The 25,736-nt window shown below is 35.0% G+C and overlaps 2 protein-coding genes and 1 long non-coding RNA gene across 3 annotated transcripts in view; all 3 read left to right on the forward strand.

Annotated features, from left to right (window-relative positions):
• The first annotated feature begins 1,448 nt into the window (after positions 1 to 1,448).
• Positions 1,449 to 2,179, forward strand: LOC130054238 (uncharacterized). The gene is made up of 2 exons (XR_008802528.1): positions 1,449 to 1,709; positions 1,909 to 2,179. It is a non-coding gene; the product is annotated as an uncharacterized LOC130054238 (long non-coding RNA).
• An 8,258-nt stretch (positions 2,180 to 10,437) lies between these two features.
• On the forward strand, positions 10,438 to 14,431 carry LOC125669081 (uncharacterized). The gene is made up of 5 exons (XM_056161422.1): positions 10,438 to 10,485; positions 12,115 to 12,759; positions 13,011 to 13,085; positions 13,470 to 13,632; positions 13,722 to 14,431. The coding sequence occupies exons 1-4, from the start codon at positions 10,438 to 10,440 to the stop codon at positions 13,599 to 13,601; spliced, it is 900 nt and encodes a 299-aa protein (XP_056017397.1). The 3' UTR covers positions 13,602 to 13,632; positions 13,722 to 14,431.
• Positions 14,432 to 16,769: 2,338 nt separating this feature from the next.
• The window catches only part of LOC125668103 (uncharacterized), a 22,725-nt gene continuing 13,758 nt past the window's right edge, over positions 16,770 to 25,736 (forward strand). Inside the window, exons 1-7 of the mRNA XM_048901884.2 lie at positions 16,770 to 16,882; positions 22,647 to 22,754; positions 22,937 to 23,009; positions 23,117 to 23,168; positions 24,302 to 24,409; positions 24,668 to 24,716; positions 25,383 to 25,441. Of these exons, the coding sequence (XP_048757841.1) occupies positions 16,846 to 16,882; positions 22,647 to 22,754; positions 22,937 to 23,009; positions 23,117 to 23,168; positions 24,302 to 24,409; positions 24,668 to 24,716; positions 25,383 to 25,441 (486 nt within the window). The 5' untranslated portion in view covers positions 16,770 to 16,845. The remainder of the gene's footprint in view (positions 16,883 to 22,646; positions 22,755 to 22,936; positions 23,010 to 23,116; positions 23,169 to 24,301; positions 24,410 to 24,667; positions 24,717 to 25,382; positions 25,442 to 25,736) is intronic.

The following is a 25,736-nucleotide window of genomic DNA, read 5'->3' on the forward strand; positions in this document are numbered from 1 at the left end:
CTTTGATTAAAACATGTCCGTAATGCAAACCACGATGACCTCTCGGTCGATTCTGACAGCCTAACCACTTGGCCACCGACGCCACTATCATTGTGTTGCAACTAGGATTATGTACAATATTATAAAAAAATGTTTTAATTTTCTCTTTTGGAACATACCATTGCTCATTGCTACAATGGGATTATTATATGAATTTTATTTTTTGAAAATAAGATAGGAGTGCATGGTACTTACCTAGTGGCTTGTGGGTGGGTGGGGGGGGGGGGGGTCTGCGCATATACATGCTCAATAGTTGAATTTATCTCAAATTATCATTATATTGAAATGCGTTTTACGTTCCAAGGCAGTGCTGTTTTCACAGTTTTACAAACTTGAAAGGTTTAATGTTTGGGCATTTTTATCATAAATTAGTAACTTGAAAAGGTTGAGAGTAGAAAAAAAAAAGTACAGGCAGTCGACTGAGCACTGAGAGCATACAGTTCAGAACAAGTCGTGCATTAAAGGTTATAAGCAAGTCACAGTGAATGCAATAGAAATAAAATGTATATTCACTGTATAGCATAAAAATATTTCAATTACATTAATGCATACATGTTTTAATGATTTTTAATATAAAACCATGGGAGAAAACTAAAACGGCCTAGCTGTTTCAACTACCTAATTTCAGTCATGGTATGATAATTAGGCAGATAGATATTGTTTAAATTGAACCTGATCAAATCATGAACATTACAAAATATGTACATACATGAAGCTGCGCTCGCTCAAACGGTAGCACCGTCAACATATTATATAATTAAGAAAATAAGATTCACGTGCTTTTACGGATTTTATGTTTAACATCTCAGAACGACGTGAACTAGGGTAGACGAGATTCAAAATGGAGGAATACATGTCCACGCGCTAATATTCGAATCGACGCCATTGGTACCAAACTTTTCAAGTTCCATAGGTATGGTTTAATTTTTCTTTATTTTCCTTTTAAACATGTATATATGTGTTACCTATAGGGAGAGCTCCGCTCTCACGGCCCTTCGGGCCGTGAGAGGGCTTCGCCCTCTATAAACGTCTTTAAAAATGCAGTTTGGCATATATATAACTTGTTCTAAAATATAGAAATTGAGGGGGGGGGGGGGGGGGGGTTCGTGTACGATTACCAAGTCCATGCCATATGAACCTGTCCTAATTGTATGATAAAATAGAATGTCTTCATAGTCTGACAGACTTTAAAAAACATATTAATCACATTAATTACAAGAAAGGTTTTTGTGTTGGATGTGCATATAGGTTTTTCCCTTCACAGTTCTTCTTGCGATTGATGCTTTATATCGGTCAGATTTGGCAGATTTAGTACCTGCACTCCCTCACATAGTTTAATAAGTTCGTCTGTTTTCTTGTAAGAATAATCAATTCCTAAATTTGACTTTAGAATTTTAATCAGTGTTGTGGTTTGCATTCGGTTATATATAATATGTATCCGATACCATAATTTATATTATGTATGCCTAAGTAATGTTTACGTATGTTGTCCCGGTAGCACGACTTTACGCGCCTTTAATTTGAAGAGTTCCACTAATGGAAATGATAAGTATTGACCCAGTTTAACCCTGGTGGCTGCTGTGTAATCACTGTCAACGACAGGACAAGGCTTTTGACCACGATAAATCACTGTAGACTATCGTGACTTTGGTGAAAAGATCAAGTACAAGGTGAGAAAATTATCTTTAAGCTTAAGTTTTACACATAACGACTTTACGGAGTGGAGACATTGTTCCAAAGTCTGTACACCGAATAGTCAAACACTCGTGTTTAATGCGCTGACAAGGAAGTCACGCTGTATGATAAGATTAAGTACTAATGAAATATATATGGTAAAAAGAACTAATGCATTAAATATCTTACTTTCAGATAGCAAGAAAAAGAAATCAAAATTATGGCCGAATCGCAACAAAATCCTCAGCAGCGATTTTGAAAAAAAGGGACCTCGAACGATTTATTAGGAAACTCGGCCCAGACAGGGTCGATTCAGAAACATAATATTATGGAGATTCTAGTATACCAACCTTTGAGTTAGTAATGATGATACTGAATTTGGTATGTGAGACCTTGTAGCGAGAATTTGGCGGGGAAATTAGTGTTCTACAGTTCTGATGACCTTGATTAAATGATCTCAACATAACTTCCTGACCTTTTATTGGTTTTATATGGTGTCCGGATAGGGCCATTTGCAAAAGCGTGACTGTCCATTGGTCACAACACGCCGTCACACCAACAGGCAACGCACCTTCGCGCTCTCACGCCAACAAGCAATGCGTTTTCGTGACAAGAAGCAACGCGCCGTCACGCCAACAAGCAACGTGTCTTCGCGCCGTCACGCCAACTAGCAACACGCTTTCGCACTGACAAGCAACGCGCCTTCGCGCTAACACAACAATATACACAACTCGCCTTCGCGCCGACAAACAACTCGCAGTCACGCTAACACAACTTTACACACCTCGCGCTTGTCGGCCCGAAGGCGAGTTGTGTTAGCCAATCGAAACTACTCGGCTATTTCCGTAACCGGTTACGGAAAAAGACGAGCGCGTGATCCGATTGTTGTGTTAGCGGTTAGCGTCGCTTGTTGGCGCGAAGGCGAGTTATGTAAAGTTGTGTTAGCGTGACTGCGCGAAGGCGAGTTGTGTGAAGTTTTGTTAGCGTGACGGCACGTTGCTTGTCGGCGCGAAGCTTGTTGGCGTGACGGCGCGAGGACGCGTTTCTTGTTGGCGTGAGAGAGCGAAGGTGCGTTGCTTGTTGTCGTGACGACGTGTTGTGACTAACGCGCAGTTACGGTTTTGCAATTGGTCCTATCCGGACATAGTTTAAGTTTCCGAAGAGCTAGACAACATCATTTAAACGCATATCAAATATATCCTTCAAATATACATAAAAGAGGACATTTAAAACAATTGAGATTGATGACCACACGGAGCCGGGGGTGGGGGGTGGGGGGGCTACAGAGTAGACTAGTGTTTACCGGTGCGGTGAATGACCGTAAACCTGCAGTCTCCAATGACACACATAAGGTGTAGACACCTCCTCATTATCAGATGACACAAACATAACAACGAACGAATGGACCCTTGAAAAGGTTATCTTGGTACAGGTACATATAGAATTAGGGGAGGGGGGGGGGGGCAATTGTTTTGGGTTTTTTTTTTAACAATATTCATTTTCCGTTATTTTTACATTCAAAGTTAGTTATAAAATAATATATTTAGTAAGAGACATCGGGTGACACGAACTTTGTTTACATAATAAGGATTTATGGTGAGTGCTGTATCTCGCAAATAAATGGACCGGTTGCTCAAACTTCCCCAATATTTACCTGGAACCCGTGCGTTACTGGGTCATTTCACCACGGTCACGAGGTCTCAGTGGATTACTAAGTTGCAGACTCCTGAGTTGTAGTGTTTTATATGGACAAAATAAAAATCTATTATCTGATAAAAGTTTATAATGTTTATTTATTTCAGTTCATTAGAGTTAAAACTAACAAATTTTCAAGGAAAACATATAGGTCATCACACTTTTTAAGATGTGAAACTTACATAATTATTCAAAATCATATATCAACGTCAGAAAATGACTTTTTCTTCAACAGCATTATCAAAATGTCACAAAAACTGGTTAAAACGATATATTAGTATTCATAATAATTTCACGAAACGGTTACAAAACTATTCAAAATTTCTGTAAAAAGTCAAGAAAATCTACCGCATACTGAACTTGATAAAGGATTCAATGAAAACAGAATTATTTCCCTTGGATTCATTAACAAGATTTTTTACAATAAGAATTAAAATAAACGCCAACAAAATTTATGTTTCTATCATGCAAATATCTAAATAAATCATTGATTTAGCAAAATCTTATAACGTCACAGGAGGATGGACCTTCGTTAATCATTCAATAATTTAAGTATTTAGTAAATTTAGTATAATTTTTCTTTTTTAAACCTGTAAATTAATGGTTGGTTCATATAGCTTTTTATTTTTACTTTATTTTTTCTTTCTTTCTTGACCGAACGGTGTGCACACCACGGCGTGCTGACGTATAGGTATTCCCTATAGAGAAGTGGACATGCATAGCTTACATGCCTGTCCACCTTCCTAAAGAAAATAGCGTATGCATGGTATAGGCAGCTAGCCCTTGCTGAATGAAAAATACACACGTATACGTGTTCAAAACAACTATACATAGCAGATTGACAAAAAGTTATTAAAACGGCAAATAGACACCATTGAAGGCTACATATAAAACGGTTACTTTCATGACGGTCGTGTGAATAGATCAAAATTCCCTAAACATGAAGGTCGTATACATAATACCGACCTTGTGTATACAAATGGCAATGACTTGAATTTTATCTATAAGTAAATATCATTTATCTTCAATCGAAATTCATTGCATAAATTCGACAAAATTCTGAACATCTTTTTGTTTTGTTGTGTGTGGAAATGTTCTTTTCATTATTAGTTAACCAGTCCTGTGGGGCGGGATGGTCTAACAGCCAATATATATTTTGTTTTAGGCCTAGCAGTCCGGGGAAGACCATTTTGGATCACACGAGTCCGGCGGGTGACCTTTTTCTGTCCGCACTTGTCCGTCGTTAACTTGTAAATATCCGAAATGTCTTTACCATTTGTCACCCAGAAGACATGTATCTTTATAGTGGTAGGTAAACAAAAAATTATTGCATTGTCACTGCCCCCTTGAGGTTAAAAACTCATGTATCATGAGTAATGTACAGTGTATATTTATAAGATGCACCCATAGAGTATAGCTCGTCTTCGCTAGCCAAATTCTCTCATCTCCTATATATATGATGGAAATAAGAGTAAGCAAATCGGACACTTCGCTAGCGAAGTAAAGACCTACAGTTACACACATCATCTATATTTTTAATGTTTGTTGTAAAATGTATGTTGTTACATAAATGTATATCGTAAACCACGCGGTTTGAGACCTATCCTTACACTTTACTATGAAATCTAGAAAAAAAAATCCTGTTCTGAATATCTAAGCTAAATTCTAATGTTCAGCAACAGTATAAAACAAGATGTGTTCTTTAAACTTCAATGCCCTCAAAAAATTCCATACACTGATGAAAGGCTTTACAGAATATGATAGGTGTATTACCTGTCCCGTAATTTTAGAACTTGCATAATTTTATTTTGTGAAATTCATCCTTTTCTGCTATTCCAAAGTATACATTTAGATTTTATACAGTATCAGCAAATTTACACATAAACACTATATACTAAGTTTGACCCCACCCTGGGGACAGAATCCCTACCCCGGAATCATGAAATTTACAATTTTGGTAGAAGCCTTCCTGCTCTACATTACTATGCATTTAGGTTTTCTTACACATGTGCGGTTCTAAAGAAGATTTTTGAAAATTGGTAAATTTTGGGCAGTTTTTGCCCCGCCCCTAAGGCCCCAGGGGAGCAGGAATCCTAAAATTTACAAATTATATCCCCCTTGTTCAAAATATGCTTCATGTCGAATGAAAAGAATTGGAATGATGGTTATCAAGAAGAAGTTAAAAATGTCTATTGTTCACACATTTAATAACTGACCATTTTGGCCCCACCCCAATACCACAACCCCTACCCCTGGGATCATCAAATTTACAATTTAAGTAAATGACTACTTCTTGTTCTAGATATCCATTTAGTTTCAATTTAGTATCAATAGCACTAAAGGAGATGTTATTTAAGAGTTTTGCACATAAACATTATATACCAAGTTTGCCCCCGCCCTGGGGTCAGAACCCCTACTCCAGGGATCATGAAATTTACAATTTTGGTAGAGGTCTTCCTGCTCTACATCAATATGCATTTAGTTTTTCTTAAACATGTACTGTTGTTGAGAGGAAGATTTTTGATAATTGGTCAATAATGGACAGTTTTTGCCCAGCCCCTAGGGCCCCAGGGGTGTAGGAGTCCTGAAATTTACAATTTATGTCCCCCTTGTCTAAAAGATGCTTCATACCAAAATGTAATTTCTCTAATTTATTAAAGGTTCTAATAACACCTGTTCGTGTTTATTTATACCTGTAATCTATTGGGTAGTCTAATTGTCACCTTGTCAGGTGACATCTAAATAGTCATTACACGGATTTTAACTGACCACCGTCATTGAGTAGATTTTGAAACCATTTGAAGGCTCTTTTAGTGCAGATAACTTATGCCCCACCCACCCGCCGTTGCCTTACTCGAGTACTTTGATTTATCATTAAAAATTGTTTTATTTTGTAGAAAGGAAGAGAATACTGCGTGAAGAATTGTTTAAGTATATCAGTGTTTTTGAAATAAGTATACTGCACGTTCAGAGCGCTTGATATCCGAAATAAGTAAACTGCACGTTCAGAGCGCTTAATATCCTAAATACGTAAACTGCACGTTCAGAGCGCTTCATATCCTACACTACGTGTTTGTGTTTATTGTATAAATTATTTATGTTCGTTTGAGTAGAACGAATAAGAACATAATTTGAAAAGAATTGGAATGATAGTAATGAAGAATAAGTTAAAAATGTTCAATTGTTAACGCACGACGACAACCAATATTGCAATAGGTCACCTGAGTAAATTGAAAGAGGGCTACTAGAAGAGACGGTAGTTTCCAGATGAAGTAGGTTCACCCAACACAATATTTTGCAACTACCTGGATGGGAAAGGGCACCCACTAGGAAGTTTTGCACCACTTTAAATTTAAATCGATCTATTACACAACCGAAAGAGTGCATGATCGACATCCGGTTGTGGAGTAGGCCTAATCTCGGCTGAGATTCGTCTTGGCTGGAATATTTGGACTGATGCCTTCACTGAATCTCGGAGAGGTCCTTCATAATTCATGTCTTGAAATGAACGTTCACCTTCGGCCGGTCCTAGCAATTGGCGTGCACTTAGGTGACAATACTATTCGCTTCAAATAAGTGATTTTACTGTTAAACCAACTTTGTATCACTATTAATTTTGTATAACTTACCGTCTAGGTATAAAATTATATACATGACATATATGGCATTAAAACAGCCGTTCAAATGATGACTTCCATAAATGGAAAAATATTTTATCTCCTGAAATTGAGTTCCTATAGTCTGTTTTATCAAATTACTGATACATAGATTATATCTCTACGAAAGTCTATTAGTATCATGTAATATAGAATAAATTCACATTCCACTATCTCGTAATTACGGGATAAGATCTCGTCACTATGAGATAATAATCTCAAAATTACGAGAAAAGATCTTGGAATTACGAGATGATTATCTCGAAAATACAATAAAATATTTCGTAATTACAAGAAAATATATGTATATAAAGCCGAGTTGCACAACTTGTGGACAATCTTGGAAGCATTTTCAAGATTTGGTTAACGGGAAAATGTGCAATGTGAATGATTTTATCGAAACGTTATTTTGTCATCTTGGGATAATCTTTTGATGCTCAATTGTTGAAAATGAAAAGATACTTAACAAGTTCATGAAGTTACTATTTCCCTCTGTTGCTCCGTCAGCAAATTCAAAATGTGTGTGACGGTACATATTGTCGTCCGCTGTCCCATAACTTAGTTACAAATAGTTTAGAGTTCCCGCCGGAACGCTAAATACCTATAATTTTCGTTCCGGGCTATAATTTACGTTCCGGCCCTCGTTAGTTTAGTTTCAGCCATAATTTTGGTTCTGGGCACACACGCTTTTAGAAATATAAAATGCATATGTTTGCGCACATTTCTTATGGGGTTTGTTTCTTTCATCGAGTTTTACAATAATTAAACACTTGTATAATTAGAGCCGGATTATTTATACGTCTATTTTTGTGTTTTTAAAAACCCAACATTATCAGATTGATAGGTGTTTATTCTAGTTTTATTACGGAGGTTTTATCTCCAATTCAAAGGATTGTAAACTGGAAGTCTGAAACCTATATAGAAAGAATTGTTACACGACTCCTTCTATTTTTTTTTTACTCATCTAGACTATATATGTAAGAATCTAAAGTGCGATGGTCGCTCCAAAGTGCGATGGTCGCTCCAAAGTGCGATGGTCACGCCAAAGTGCGATGGTCAGCGCTAAAGTGCGATGGTTTGTTAGCGTTACAGACGTCAAAGTGCGATGGTCACGCCAAAGTCCGATGGTGTGGAGTTCAGTAACGTTTGTGACGTCATATCATTGTGACGTCATTATTAACGTCTTTCAAAATAAAACCGAAGAAATGTTACATGGACGAGAGCAGCGGCAAGATTTACACTGTTGAGGATAGTGAGAACGGCAAAGTACATTTGTTGTGGAACTATATCTTCTTCACCCAAACATTATTTAATTCATGATCATTTATTACTTTGACGTACACGTATTAAATTCCTGGTAGTATGCTATAATACATACGATTTTGCGTTGGAAAATTAAAATAACACAACTAGATGGTAATGAAATTAGTTCTTATTCTTATTTTTTGTGCATATATTTTGCACTGATATTTTGGTGAAATAACACACGGTTGGTTCAGTCTGTACCAAAACACTGTGTTGTTTACAAACCATCAAACCATCGGACTTTGGCGAGTCAGACCATCGCACTTTGGCGCATGAGTGTGGACCATCGTACTTTGGCGTGTCACACCATCGGGGTTTGGCGCAGACCATCGAACTTTGGAGTCCCATCGCACTTTGGAGTCTTACATATACACAAATGTTTGCATTATTTTTTTTTTATTACTCATTAATGCCATCATATATCTTAAATGATCAGAGAGAGAGAGAGAGAGAGAGAGAGAGAGAGAGAGAGAGAGAGGCTGATCGCTATAGTACTACTAGTCATATACATGCATGCCACTAAGAAAGTAAAAACAAAATATGCATACACTTAAAAAAATAATGATATTTTCATATTAAACATATATTAAATTAAAATTTATCAGTACATAAAATAAAACAATTCAAACATGTACTCATTTAATGAAATTAACAAAACGGCGACCATGGCCTTATCATGTGACCAATATTTATACATTTCCTCGTAATTAATTTACGAGATAATTTTCTCGTAATTAGATCTTTTCTCGAATTTTGAGATAATCATCTCGAAATTACGAGATTTTTATCGTAATTTCGAATTAATCATCTCGTAATTACGATCGAGATAGTAGAATATACATTATCACAGTCTAAGCTCATTGTAGAGAGTTTATTATTTGTTGAGTAAACAAAGATTGAGGCATGCTATAATTTACGAAGTTTTCAAAATTAATGGATGTCGATCTAAGTTTATCATATACAATGTATACCACATTTCAAGTATTCTTTCGGTAAAATGTGTCTTTTGAAAGGTATATTTTTGACTATGCAAAATTAACATGCTTTAAATTACAAAATTATAATTTCATAAATATTGCTCTTATCCTTGCATTCACGAGGTCCAAATTTTGGTTGTCAACATTAAATAAGTTATATTTTTTATTCCTTAACATCAAAAATGATTTAAAAAAAAAAAAATCGTGAACCAGTCCCTTTAATAGTGATACAAAGTTGGTTTAATAGTCAACTAACTTATTAACAATGACAAACTTTATGTATACATGTACCGGTATCAAACTTCCACCAGAGTTCGTTTGCTCACAAACCAAACTCTTCCACTTAGGCATTATGGGATAGCGATTTCTTAGGCCGCGTATACTGTGACGTCACTGTAGAATGACGAAAAAACATAACGTCAAACGTAACCAACTTTCAAAACAAGAACGTAAACATCAAATTCATTACTTTACACAATAATTTGAACAGAGTATCCCTACTTTTTAATGATCTTTTGATCATTTTATGTTTAAAATAAAATCCATACTTTTATATTAATGCTTTTAATATTAATATCTTCAGACTTTTAACTGCGAACTACTTCTTTAGTGTAATTTGTCTGCGTGATAATCGCGGACTCACAATATACAAATCTGTATATTGTGGTGCGTCACATAGGAGAGGTCTATTCGTAGGCACTGTGACGTAATGAGGCCTCGACGGGGAGTTTGGTACCGGTATATGATTTTAATTTTGCGCGTAACTGCACGGTTAACGAGACGAACAATGCACTGTGACGTATTCGTGACTTGTATCAACTATAGAGATAGACATGTATGTTTGAACATTGGGTTTAAAAGTAGATAATTTAGATCTACCCTTTAGTTGAAAGAGGTAAGTGAGCAAGGAAAAGGCATGGTTTTATTCAATACTGTACTGTTGGCACTTTGACGTGAAACCGTCGTCAAGAATGACGTCACACTCGTGGCTATAGGTGCCGTTGCGTTGTGGTTACCGCGTTAGTTACTGACTTCGATCGGTAGCAGCTATACGTGTTTTGCACACAGCGAAAATATCTGTCACAATCGCCATGAAAAGAGAACGATCGGAAAAGAAGATCAAAGGAGTATCCAAGAGGGTAATTCCTCTTACACAGAATGTATATATTTTCTACACAACAACTACAATGGCAATATTTGTCCTATTTTTCAAACCACTGGAAGGCAGAACGCATATACAAGTATTTACCAAAATGTTATCTTCATACATTTGTTTAAACAGATTAATACATGAATTTGCGATTAACCACTAGAAGGAGTAGAAGCCAGCTAAGATGCAAATACTAGAATGAAAAATGTTTAAACAGTGATGCATGAATTTGCGAAAAAGAAAAGGAAAGAGGCAAATGCACCAATTCCTAAATTCATCAATAACCTTTAATAAATGATTTTGACTAGATTGCACGGACTACACTGCACTGGACTACAACAATATGCATGGAAAACGGTTTAGAGCAGCATTTCTTATCAGTTTTCAGGTTTACAACACAAAAGTTATAAAGTTCAATTTAAAGAGGAAATAAGATTTCAATAAGTTTACTACTAGCTCCAGATAAGGTGCGTATATGCGTAAATACTCATTAAATTTAACCAAATACGCATTGAAGTTGAAAATCATGAGTACAATTACGCATTAGCAAATGTAAATACGCTTTACACTCCCAAAGTAATGCGTATTAGTCCGCGTATTTGTGATACATGTAGTATGATATAAATATGAATTATCTATTCATATGAATTGAGGTTAGCCCAGGGCTTGATCATACATGATATTTAGCGCTATGAAATACGTTTTGATGACAATCACAATTTTGAAAAATTGGAAGAGTTAATTCAAAACACTATTATATAGGCCTACTTGTTATATTTTCTTTCTTAAAGAGTTAGTGTGCGGTCGAAAGCACAGGGAAAAAAAACCCTTGTATTATCAATCATGGACGAATGATATACAGAAATGGATCATAATCATGTGACTGAGTGTCTGACATATTCAAATTTAATGCATCAATGATAAGTATCAAATTCCCAATGACAGTGAATAGTTTTAATAAAAAGAACTGCAAAGGATTTTCCCCGTAAATAGCTGGAGCGGCCTTTTAGCATAAAGTTAAAGTTTAACGGAAGAAGTATCGTTTATCTGATGACATCTTCTGTGCAAAAGAGCAAAGATAATCAGTAAATTAACAAAATGCACCTTTGAATTTTTCTGAAAAGCGAAATACTCATTGATTTGAAAATCAGGGGGTAAATACTTTTTGTGGTAAAAAATTATCTGGAGCTCTGTACTAGTTTATGAAACACTTTCCGTATTCATTGCCGAGTTGCTTGTTTGATTTAAGATCTAATGGTGAATCTATCCAGTTGACTCTGATGACTGTGATTATCATTGTGGTACAGCTGTTCTTATTATCATATTTAGCAAAACTGCTACATAGCCATGGTCCTACCTCAAATTTGACATCGGAAAAAAAAGTTTCTCCTGTAAAAATAAAAAAGAAACTTAGAAGAGTTTGTAAACTTAAAAATAAGCTAAAATGCTGGCCTTATAGCGTCATTCTTTTGAATTGTTACATGTATATATATTCGTTTCTCTATGGCCCCTCGTATACACATGTGGGATTCATGCGTTCACACACCCCTCTACAAATACGCATTTCTTACATTTATTTTGATACAGGTTTTATTTTTAATTTCTTCTGATATTTCAGCCCTGTATTAAAGCAACGGCAAACAACGAATGTCAGTGGTACGAAGTGTTGCTAGAACTTCACCTCAAGTCTACCATAAGTTTCTCTCTCCTCTATATCCTCCATCTCTCTCATCTATATACCTCTCTCCCTCCTCATCTATATCCTTCATCTCTCTCTCCTCATCTATATCCTCCATCTCTCTCCTCATCTATATACTTAATTCTTTCTCTCTTCATCTATATACGTTCTCTCTCTCCTCATCTATATACTTTCTCTCTCTCCTCATCTATATCCTCCATCTCTCTCTCTCTTCATCTATACCCCCTCTCTCATCTATACCCCCTCTCCCTATCTCCTTATCTACCGGTATACCCCCCTCTCCTCATCTATATCCTCTCTCTTTCCTCATCTATATCCTTTTTCTCCTCATTTATATCCTCTCTCTCTCCTCATCTATATCCCATCTCTCTCTCCTCATATATACCCCCTCTCTCGTCTATATCCTCCCTATCTCCTTATCTAACGGTATACACCCTCTCCTCATCTATACCCCCCATCTCTCTCCTCATCCCATCACTTTCACCTTTCCCATTTATATTTTCTCAGCAAGAGTCATCATTTGTCTCATTCCGTCATGGATGGAAAGAGCATTTGAAAGACTGGGTAAGAAACTAGTTAGTTGGTCATGACTTGTTATTTTAACCTCACTTATGAAATACATCGTTCTCTGATGACTTTGTATTCATTAGTTACCGTATGTACACATTATACAATGTCAACAACCGATATTGATTAATGTCAATGTTTGAGTATATACATGTATTTTAAATTTTAGTAAGAAATGTTGCAAATTGATGCCGCACCATGATTTCACATGATATTAGAGTGTACCGATATTTTGGTTTTACATGTAGTTCAGGCTGACGGGGGCGATTAACAAGTCTGACAATCGTCGGGAGTTGCCCACCATCCCGCAACCCACCCACACGGTGAGTCAATAGACTATATACTGATGCCTGACACACAGTTGTATAGAACACCACTAATTGAACGATTTCCTTCATCCTGATGAACTGCACATTCATTACTTTGGAAGATCATGGTCATTCATGGAACATGGAAAATTTTTAAGATACGTGTACGTATGTAGAAATCGTAATTTAGATTCTCTCTCATATCTAATGGCAAATACAATTCGAGTTTACAACATTTAGGAAACCCCCTCCCCCAATCTTTAGTAGCAAGTCAAGGGTTTTCGGTCCACTCCGCTACACATGTTGTTGGGCTAATAAAAAAAGTTTGACTCGAAAGATGTGCCCAACTGTTGCATTTTTGGGGATGGCAGATATCAATATCACCATTTTACTTTACAGATGGAATGGCTAGCTCGCACCAGTTTCAAACATACATGTAGACCTCTACGGCGCAACATTGTTCCGCAACAGAGGAAGCACAAAACCCCAAAGAGACACACGCAGCACGACCACTCGAAGTTTGTCTACTGATTGGGGGGTCCTTGTGTGCAGTAAGCGCATGGTAATACGTACATGTATTTAAAACTGATACAAATTAACCTGGTTGAAATTTTTCACCATTGGTTAAAATCGTGTATATTGTCATTTCAGGACATGTTACCAATCTCAGAGATCAGAAGTTGTGACAGCGCTGTGCCACTGACATATACTTTCTTTAATTGAGGGTCCATGTCTTACAGATGTATATTAAACGTGCAGTTTACGTGTGAAACACTGCAATATTTGATCTTTTCCGTTTGTTTAGCATAACTCAGTTGTTTTATGTAGAATTTTCCATTTGAACTGTATAATTTCCCCTTTGATTTACATTCTACATTTCTTTATGGAATTTTATGATCTTGCCAGATATATAGGCGTTGTGTTATAAACCATTTGTATCAAATATTTTTCCGTTGCACGTTATCTAGTTTCAACGAGTCTTAATTTATATATTCAGTATTAGCATTAGCACCATGAGGTATGTTTACAAAGCCTTTTATGGTTAACTTCATTCTACTAGTACTACAGAAGGGTTGAACAGAATTGGGCCAAAGGTAGGGGTAATGACCACCGTCACTGACCTACAGGGTGTTTATCTGTATAAACATCCACTGGCTACATGTAAAATCGACGTGTACTAGCTGTGTTTTAAGAGGAGATAGATTGACCTGTGTAGCCACCGTTTCTCCCTTTGTTTGGTGTCCCAAAAATTAAGTGACTCGGGGCGGGTACCAACCTACATAGATTCACTGTCACCTCTGGAAATCCTTGAATCAGTGAATACCTTCGTCACGTACCCCCTAACCCCCCAACCCCCCAAAAACAAACACCCCCCCCCGAAAAAAAACCCAACCATATTTAATTGTATACGGTGTAATCAGAAGTGTGTTCTATCATGTGCACGTATAGTTTTGCACGATTTGAAATAAAAATACAAAAATTAAAACAGCGTTTTATTATATTGTAACCGATGTGATTTCATTAAGACAATGCACTAGACACTAGACGTGGATATATACAGGGGCGGATCCAGGAATTGCAGTTAGGGGGCGCAACTGTATGAGGCAGGGGGTCCAGGACGAAGTCCGGGTGGGGTCCAGGGTGCGAAGCCCACGGAAGCTCCTGGATTTTACAGATTTTATAGGGTTGAAATATGTCTCCTATATGTAGTCATTTTTATCAGATGAAAATAATAAAATGACGCAAATTTTAAAGGTTTTTGAAAAAAATACATATATGGCAAGAAATCGGAGCAGTTTCCCCGGGTAGCAATTTTGTAACCAGGTTACACTAGAAAACAGTGTTACAAGGTTAGATGCAGGGTTACAAGGGTTACACTATAAACAGAGTTACAAGGTTAAATGCAGGGTTACAGGGGTTACGAGGGTTACAGACCTTTCTCTCATGTTGAAACAATGGTTTGTAACTCTCGTTACCCTTGTAACCCTGTATTTAAAGATAAGTGAGTGTTGAAACAATGGTCTGTAACCCCTGTAACCCTGCATTTAAAGATAATTGGGTGTGGAGAGAAAGGTCTGTAACCCTCATAACCCCTGTAACCTTGCATTTAATGATAAGTGGGTGTTGAGAGAAATCTGTAACTCTCGCAACCTTAAAATATGTGGAGCGCCAAATTAACATAAACTCAAATAATTGAAGATATCTTCAATTATTTGAAGATATCATCAATTCAATTATTGCTCTCTTTAATTGAATTAATGCGCGCATTAAATCAATTATTGCTCTCATCAAATGAATTAATGCGCGCTTCAATTCAATTATTGCTCTCATTAATTGAGTTAATGCGCGCGTCAATTGAATTAATGAGAGCAATAATTGATTTAATGCGCGCATTAATTCAATTGTTGCTCTCTTCAATTCATTTGATGAGAGCATCAATTTAGTAGAAATATTGCTCGCAATAATTAATTTAGAACTCGGTATAAATAATTTGATGCTCTCTTTAATTCAATTGAAGATATCTTTAAATCATTTACAATGCTTTTGTATAAGGAATTAATGAGCTCATCAATTCTTTTAAAGAGAGCAACAATTCAAATAAAGATATCATTAATTCAATTGTGAATATGTTGAATTGAAGATATCTTTAATTATATAGTTGCTCTCTCTAAAAGAATTATTGCTCTCTTCAAATGAATTAAAGATATCATTAATTCAATTGAAGAGAGCAATAATTGAATTAATGCGCGCATTAAATCAATTATTGCTCTCATCAAATGAATTATTGCGCGCATCAATTCAATTATTGCTCTCATCAATTGATTTAATGCGCGCATTATATCAACTATTGCTCTCTTCAATTGAATTGTAGCGCGCATCAATTCAATTGTTGATATCATCAATTCATTTGAAGAGATCATTAATTCAATTAAAGCGCGCATCAATTTAGCTGAAGAATCAATGCTATCATCAATTCAATTAATGCGCGCAATAATTCAGAATGGAAGATATCATTAATTATTTGAAGAGATATTTAATTCAGTTGTTGCGCGCATCAAATGAATTGATGATATCTTCAAATAATTGAAGATATCTTCAATTATTTGAGTTTATGTTAATTTGGCGCTCCATAGAAATAAAGGTGGTCGATATCTACTAGATTTTCAGCACTATAAGACATATGTTTGATATGCTACATTAGATAAAAATATTGTCCCTATTGTAACCTGCTTACAAAATTGCCACCCAGGGAAACTGCACCAATTTCTTGCCATATCTAAAAAATAACAGTTCTCCCAATAAAAGTAATTCAATAAATCAAAAGATTTTGTCATTTATTTCTCCGAGAGTGGAAGAAATTATTGCTTATTTTATCGTATACATTTTTCCAAACAAGAGACCACGATTTTAAAATTTTAGAATTTAAAAATTTAAAATTTAAAATTTCATAGGAAAATTAAACTAAACTGAAATATTTAGACCTGCGAAGTCCAGTGGAAGAAGATATACTTTTAAAAAATGACTTTCGTTTAAAATATTTGGCTAGAAACATCGTAGAGCAACATATATCATTAAAAACCAGTACTTTGAAAATCATATCTTTGCTAGTCAAGGGTCACAATCAGCTTCGAAAGTTTAGAAAATCTATCCGGAATTCGATGCGCCATACAATTTTATTAATTATGTAGTTATTCTCTTCGATATCCGATTTTGAATTTTCGTCTTCCAATGATGAATATTGCCATATTTTCAATCATTAGGGGACTTTGCAGCAATGTCAGTCAGTGACCCGTTGTTGAAAAGTTTAAAAAGTAAGTAGTTACATTTAATCTTATCTTTGAAATTACTATTGATGAAAATAACTGACGGAAAATGGTTGAGTAGGACAAATAAAAGTTGCAGCAGCTGCAGCGTTTGTAAACTATAGATGTCGTGGTCAAGGGGATGGTCATCCTCATCGTCAGTCCATCCTCCTCCTCCTCATCATCATCAAGAAATATCTCGCATTGTCGTTGTCGTGGTCAAGGGGATGGTTCATCATCATCATCATCATCATTATCATCGATGCTAAATTTTAATTAATGGTTAGGCCTATCCTGGATAGTTTCCGTATAAGATAATTTGATTCACTGCACTCATGGACATAGCCTAATGTAATACTCTATTCTCACCAAGTTTACAATCATGTGTAAAGAAACTAGTACTGGTAGTTAAAATTTTTTCCTGTTCTGCATGAATTCAAATGTTCAGCCACGGGCCTTATTGGTTATCTGAATATTAGTTAAAAGTATCACTAGTGCCAAGGGCTATGGAATGTAGAAAAAATTTCTGTTCTGCATATTAAAGCTAAGTTTTGATATTTTGCAACAATATAAAACAAGATGTGTTCTTTAAACTTAAATGCCCATGAAAATGCCTTTACTGATGGAAGACTTTACATATTGTACATAACTTTAAACAATAATTAATATAGGGTTATTGAACTTATATTGGTGAATATTGGCATGAGTTGGCTGTGAAAATGCACGAGCTTGCGAGTGCATTTTGACAGCCAACGAGTGCTAATATTCACCAATATAAGTTCAATAACCTTTTATTATATAGCTACAGTATTTAGTTGTTAAATTATATCCCTTTTCTCTCAAAATACTCCAAAATAGACAAGAATTCATCAATATTGGCATCTAAGGTGAAAGTGTGCAATATCAGCATGCATTTCTTAACTGTTCAATATTAAACCCGTCATTGATGCATGAAGCAAACAGATTTCTGAATGGGGATATCATAATTTATGTACAGTAAAACCTTTTGTTTAAGTAAATAAAATGAATATTTGTTTTTAGTGCAATAAAATATAAAATACCAAAATATCAAATACGGGCTCTGTCAGATTCGGAGGACCATCATCTGCCAATTTGGTTTACGTCGTTATGGTAAGGTCAATATTGAACACTCATACTCGTAATGTTTTAGGCGCACACAATTTACGCAATGCAAAGTTAGCATTCAATAAATTTTTAGGATATTGAATGCTAACATTCTCTAGATTTTACGCAGATTTTATTATAATAGACTATTTATTAGCTATATTATAATATGTCTTACGGCATGACCATGTTTGAGGGCAAACCAAAAAGTATCAACAATAGTATCCATAACATATCGTTGCAAACCACGGCCAATATGTTTGATCCTCTCCTATCTGAGGAGAGAACTATGTGGACTCCGGACCGTGGCTTGAGATGATGTCATAGCAGGACAAAAAAATATCCTGAAGTAAGCACTTAACGTGTGAGGACAGAGCATCCTAACTTTATACATTTGATCTGCCTATTCATTGAACGCAGGAAATATAACACAATTGATGTAAACAGTACATTTTGATGTCATATTCAGCGTCGGTGTTTAGCAAATTTACAAACATAGGAGACATGATAAAAGCTTGGAGTGATTATATATATGATTTAAAAAAATATGATTTACATGCTTTTATGGGTTTTATGTAAGATCTCAGAACAACATGAACTAGCGTAGACAAGATTCACAATTGATTGAGAAATACATGCCCACGTGCATGTATTCAAATTGACGCCATTTGGATCAAAATTTTCAAGTTCAATAGGTATGGTTTAATTTTTCATCAGTTTTCTATATTTTCCTATTAAACATGTATTTACATGTTACATATAGGGAGAGCTCTGTTCAGGCCGTGAGAGTGCTTTGCCCTCTATAACTAATTTGGACTTGTCCTAGAGTCAAAACCCTGGGGTAGCGAAATTCATAATTTTGGTATTCCGTGGGGATCTGGGTTAGAATAGGTCCTTAGTACCCCTTCAAGTGCATGTCGTACAAGGCGACTAAATGGTACAGTCGTTTGGATGAGACCGCAAAAATCTAGGTTCTGTGTCACAGCAGATGTGGCATGATAAAGATTCCTCCCTGCTCAAGGCCATAAGCGCCGAGCATAGGCTTAAATTTCGCAGCCTTTCACCAGCAATGGTGAAATCTCCATATGAGTGAAAATTTTTTGAGCGGGACATTAAACAATATACAATCTGAAAATGAATGAATGAATCAATCAATCATAATTTTGGTACCTCCTTATCTGCTTTTTCTAAATATGCATTTAGTTTTTATACTGTATCAGCAAAATTTAAAGAAGTCTTTCAAATGATAAAGACAATAATCACTATTAATAATGATTTTGGTCCCATGCTGGAACCAATATTATTACCCCTGAGATCATGAAATTTACAATTTTGGTAAAAGACTACCGACTCCTTCTAAATATCTATTTAGTTTCAATTTAGTATTGATAGCATTAAAAAAGATATTATTTAGATATTTTACACATATAGATAAGTTTATTCTAATTTTGGGTCCAGAGGGCATAACAAAAAGACAGCTTATAAAGAAGGAAATTTAAAAAAAGTTTACAATATTAACTACAGATTACATGAACTGCAAACTACATGTGGATGTAGCATATGGGGGAAATGAGTGCATGTACATACATATATGAATTGCAAATCAGGTGTATACATAAGTAAAGGGACTAATCAGTATTATACCAACATATGAATAATAAACTATACAATTTAGGTTACATAATTCACATATTCTTTTGTTTCTTTCTAGAGGAATCTTCTGGCGGTATTGCTTTTTTATATAAATTCATATCTTCCTCTTTCAATCCAAAGGTCATGTGCACTAAGAAGCAGGTACAGTTTCTACAGTCATCTAGCCCAGAAAATTGACAATTTCAATAGGAGTCCCAAAATCTGCCATTGCAAAAGAGAATATATAAGAAAACCCGAACTACGTTTCATTTGATCCAAAATTGCTTCGTGCTGTAATGACATGAGCGTAAAGTTGGCATAAAATTGCCAAAATCAATGAAAAATTCATAAATTCAGGGGATTTTCCTTTCAGAAAACATGCAACCCATGCGTCAAGCAAATTCATATTCAAATATATTTTTTATCGTCTATTAACAAACAATATATATTAATTTCATTTTGCTTGACAGATGGGCACACCTTTTCCTAGGCAATAATCTGGATGAAATTTAACAGTTATTAAGCTTTTTTTTTTTTAAAAAAAGGCAGGAAAAAGTCTTATTCATGACATAATAATGCTATCAAATAGACAATAACTTTGATTTAAGTTGAGATAGTATACTTGGCATATATTTAACTTACTTTAAACACAGATCAAGCTTAATTCAAGACATATTTAAAACAGAAATTTTTTGGGCCTTTTTATATACATAATCGTACCTTGTTCTTTGAAATCTATATAGAGTTTTTCTCAATTCTCGGGATTCTATAAATACATGTATATAATTTTATATACACTATATATACCATGATATGCCCTACCCTGGAATCAGAAATTTTACCCTGAGGATCATGAAATTTTACAATTTTGGTAGAGGCCTCTTTACTGTACATGACTATGCATTTAGTTTTTTCTTACAGATGTACAGTTGTAGACAAGATTTTTGAATATTGGTCAATGTTTGGCAGTTTTTAGTCTGCCCTTAAGGCCCCGGGAGGTCAGAAACCCTGAAATTTACAATTTATGTCACCCTTGTCCCAAAGATGTTTCATACCAAATTTGAAAAAAAAATTGTAGTTATCAAGAAGTAGAAAATGTACAGTTTTGGTAAAGGACCACCTGCTCATTTTAAATATCCATTTAGTTTCAATTTAATATCAATAGCATTTAAGAAAATGTTACCGCGTATTTAAATGTTTTACATGTAAACACTATAATAACGTACAAAGTTCAGCCCTTTCCTGGAGTTAGAACCCCTATTCTTGGGATCATAAAATTCACAATTTTGGTAAAGGCCTTCTTGCTCTATATGACTATGCATAATGGTTTTCTTACAAATATGCAGTTACAAGTAGAGAATTAAGAATTTTGAAAATTAGTCAGTCTTTGCCCACCCCTAAGGCTCTGGTGACCTAGAAATTTTGGGATATACTACCACGTCTGTTTTAGAGTTAGCATATTTTGATAGCTCCTGGCTGTTTCAAGTAAAAATGTAAAGTCAGCTTTTATAAAGTCGGCTCTTATGTATTACAGTATTCAAGTTGTGTAGATGAATATACTGGGGAGAGAGAGAACATTTAGGCGGAAAGAGAGCAGTTACCGTAGGTTACATTGAGGAGGATAATATTTAGGCTACAGTAAGGAGAGAGCATGTATAGGTTACAGTTAGGAGAAAGAGCATGTATAGGTTACAGTTAGGAGAAAGAGCATGTATAGGTTACAGTTAGGAGAAAGAGCATGTGTAGGTTACAGTTAGGAGAAAGAGCATGTATAGGTTACAGTTAGGAGAAAGAGCATGTGTAGGTTACAGTTAGGAGAAAGAGCATGTGTAGGTTACAGTTAGGAGAAAGAGCATGTATAGGTTACAGTTAGGAGAAAGAGCATTTAGTTTATAGTTTGGAGAAAGAGCATTTATGTTATAGTGGGAAGAGAGCATTTAGTAACAGTTAGGAGAGAGAGGATTTAGGTTACAGTTATGAGGCAGCTAGAACATTTAGGCTACAGTGAGAAGTGAACATCTAGGGTACAGTTAGGAGAAAATATAACCTACAGTGAGGAGAACATTTAAGCTACCATGAGGAAAGGGAGCATTTGGAAGAGAGAGAGAGAGAGAGAGAGAGAGAGAGAGAGAGAGAGAGAGACTTGAACTTTGCAATATTGTTTATGGTTGTGTGTGTTTCTTTTTTATTTTGCAAAAATACATGAAACTAAATCCCTATTATTATATTTAGAAATTTACACTATTATATGAATTATTGATAATGAATTAATTAAAGCTCACTTAGAGCAGCTTTTAATGTTTTAGTAGAGAAAGGCTCTGGTTAACTTAGAGTTATTATGTTGGATCGATCTTGTGAAAGAAAATGCTTTGAAATAATTTAAATTTTGTGGGGGCCAATTATTGTGGATTGCAAATATTTTACAGTTTGGTTGGGATATGATTTCATGGATCTAGTCTCTGTACATCAAAATATTATTCAAATTAAGTATATTATTTAGTTTTTTAATATGTTAAACAGGTGAACACCACATACAAAATCCCTGAGATTTAAATATTTCACGGTATGTACTGCTCTGTGCAATCTGATTAAAATAAAGATCCTATGATCCGCTCATGTAGATGGCTACACTAAGATCTGAGGTGACCCCATATAGGGTCATGTCCATATGACCTTTTGTTAAGCCAATCAAATTCACCCTGTCAGATTATACCAGTGATGTTTTTTCCCATGAACCTTTGCATCAATATTTACGTTAATCTGTTAGAGATGGCTGTGTGTATGACTGTAAATGGCACACCTGTCAAAACATGTGATGTAAACAATATCAGGTCCTATTTTAGTGATCTATGTAGAGAGGATCATAGGATCTGATTTTAATCAGATTGTGCTCGGTGTTAGAAGCTGGTAGTGTGTCTTGATGTGTTCCTGCTGGAGGTATCTAAACCCTGAATATGTATATACACATTTCTGTGCAAATTTCTATAATCATCAAGAAATTTTACTTTCTTTGTAGGATTTGTTTTAGAATTTAGAACTACGAATATTGTTGTAACAGATGACAATGAAAACTTGGCAAAATTATGCAGTGTGCTCGAGGAAATTTTTCAGAAAGGAATCAAAAGTAAGTTAATGAAATTATCTGAAGAAATATGATTAATTCTATATAGAAAAAAAAGAGAGAGAGAAGGGGGGGGGGGCTTAAGATTGGAAAATCGGACATAACATGGAAACTGTCGGGGTGACTATGTTCAGATGTTGTCCTGAGTATTTGAAATAATTCTTTAAAAATATTTTCTGTTTAAGAATCCAAGTTCTTTGACAAGAGTGACTTTTTCTGGTCATGGGTGGCAAAACTACCATCTTTTTCAAAGGAAAGGTAAATAATCATCAAATTTTTTTGCCATGAATTAAGTGATCTTTATCTGATGTGGAAACTGAAATTTGCAGAGTATTTATTTATACAAGCACACTCCATCATTGTAGATGCAACCCAATACTCTCAATGGTTATCGACACTGTAAAAGAATCAAAGAAGGTGGGTCATATTATTTACTTACAACTTCTAAGCAAAACTATAGATTCCCTTAGGGATGAGATCAAAAGTTCAATGTCTGACAAAAAAATAAATTCACATAGTTTTCACCAAGGCCCTCCACCCCCCCCCCCCCCCCCCCACTCCTTAAAACTAAATATGATGAATGTTGAACCTAATCAATTAACAGATAAAATCATAGGATTATAAATAAAACTATATGTATACCTTTTCTACTGTTTATTCACAAATGAAAATGTACATGAAAATCATTAAATGTTCATTAAAATGTAATACATGTATTATTCAGTTTTTAACAGTCACTTGTCTTTTTTCTTTTTCCACTAATGTGTAATCGATGTCAGAAACTTACGGGAGATTTTATCCCCACTCCCCCTAACTAATTGAATTTAGATTTTTATCCGACATCGATCTTTTGATCTCGTCCCTTATGCAAGTATTACACCATTAACTTATTTCTGCAATGTGACCATGTGATGTTAATTCCCAAATGATTGCATTCATCACAAACTACAATGTACATGTATAATGTGTTACATTATAATTTGAAGTGTGGCTGCAAAAAATTATCTGGCAAAAAGTATAATGGGGCACAAAGTACATGTATGTGGCAACAAAGAATTTAATGTGGTACATTTTACCCTTGATTCTAATATGCAACAGTTCATATTTAAGTGATGGTAACTCAGTGGTAGAGCGTTCGCTTCGTAACTGGGAGTTTGAGCCTAGTTCGTGCCATGGTCGCATCAAACCTAAGACGTAAACATAGGTAGCGATTGCTCCTTTGCCAAACACTCAGCATTTAGAAGTGAGAATCACAGGTCTTTTGGATGTGACCTTAAAAAAGGAGGTCCTATGTCGTGGTAGGCGTTGGCACGTTAAAGAACCCTCACTGTTAAGGCCCTGAGGGCTAAGCATAGGTTTAAAGTGGTACTTCACCTACAGCTGGTGATGTCTCAATATGAGTGATATATTCTTGGCGGGATATAAAACAAACTAACAAACGATCGATCATATTCAAGTCATGAAATCGGCTACTGATTCACTGAGAAGCGATTCAGTGATTTGTTTTTGTGATTTATTTTTAGTGAATCATCTATATATTGTTATTTCAGGTTACGCTTGACCTAGGAAGAGGTCGTCTATTTATAAGGTCTGCCTTAATGAAGAAAGTGTTGACTGTACCAGTACAAATAATAGCCAAAAACAGACAGCTGGCTAGAGTAAGAAAGCACATACAGTAATGTACTGTAAAATATGTTTATAATGAACACGCTTATAACGAATTGACACTTATTGTGAAGTGATATTGTGAAGTGATATTTATTCCTCAATAAGAGGAAAATAACGGAATTCTTTTCATGTATGAGCAATATACTATGCATGATTTATTGTTCATGAAAATGATTGGACTGCGTGTTTAGATTTGTTGGGTAAAATTGGTATGAAAATGACACTCTATTTTTATATTTTGAAAACAGGAAGTGTATTATGAAAATGACAGCATTCTTGGGAATGAAATTCTTGCAGGTATGCTTTAAAAAAGAAACTCATAATTTATTTCATTTAATTTAGCAAATTACCCACTTGAACAGATTTTATCTCTTTTTATTAAATAATGAAAATTTCAATTTAAACAAGGAAATTATTTTCGCACCAAGGAAAATATATTGTGTACAAATATACCTATAGATTACATTCTTAGAATTTACATATAAATCAAAGTCAGATATATTGTTCTACATTGAATCTTATCGTTATGGCATATTGTTGATATATTTACATTTCCAATGTTTTTGCCTTTGATATCTTTACAATGTGTGATGTTAGCCATTTTCTCATGAATGTTTTACGGTTGTGAGCAATGCATGATGAATATAGTATGTCTATTTTAACGTCTGGGAATTCTGATAGAAATGAAAGTAAAATGTAATTATAAGATATTAATTTCATTTTTGAAAATACATGGGGGTATGAAAAGCAATGCCTCACGCCAGCATACTTTTCATGAATCGCATTTAAATTCATTTTTTTAAGTTTATAAAATCATCTAAGTATATGTTTGTGTTATATTGCTATTTAATGACACAGTAATCTTAAAAGAATTTAGTATAAAGATGCATTGTACATGTGTATGTGTGGTGAATATTATATTGATTAAGGCATTACCTATGAATCACTAATTGTACTTTACAGAAATCCTACAGTCACTTTTATTTGAATTGACAGAGGCACATTTCCAGTTAAGAATTCATGTAAGTTATTTCATAGGGTCTAAATTAAATTATGTTTGCATCCCCTTTCTAATGCACCAGTTTGATCAATGGGTATAAAGGTGTGTATGAAAAATATTTTATTTTGGGGGACAAAATATAAAATTAATACATTTACATGTAAATTATGAGGAAATTTCATGTTACTGCATTTATTAGGGGGGGGGGGGGGGGGGGGGGGGGGGGGGGACAAAAATTAGAATGAATTTATGCAAGAATAAGATTTATCCCCCCCCCCAATAATTTGAGAACAGGAATAACAATTTTTGAGATTGGG

This window comes from Ostrea edulis, chromosome 4, assembly GCF_947568905.1.
Source record: "Ostrea edulis chromosome 4, xbOstEdul1.1, whole genome shotgun sequence".
In the NCBI taxonomy this organism is placed as follows: Eukaryota; Metazoa; Mollusca; class Bivalvia; order Ostreida; family Ostreidae; genus Ostrea; species Ostrea edulis.

Excerpts from the sequence above, each read along its gene's own strand:
- LOC125669081 (XM_056161422.1), top strand. The coding sequence starts at position 10,438 with ATGAAAAGAGAACGATCGGAAAAGAAGATCAAAGGAGTATCCAAGAGG. Across the intron at positions 10,486-12,114 it reads TCAAAGGAGTATCCAAGAGG|CCCTGTATTAAAGCAACGGC; the intron begins GTAATTCCTCTT and ends CTGATATTTCAG. Across the intron at positions 13,086-13,469 it reads TCCCGCAACCCACCCACACG|ATGGAATGGCTAGCTCGCAC; the intron begins GTGAGTCAATAG and ends TTTACTTTACAG.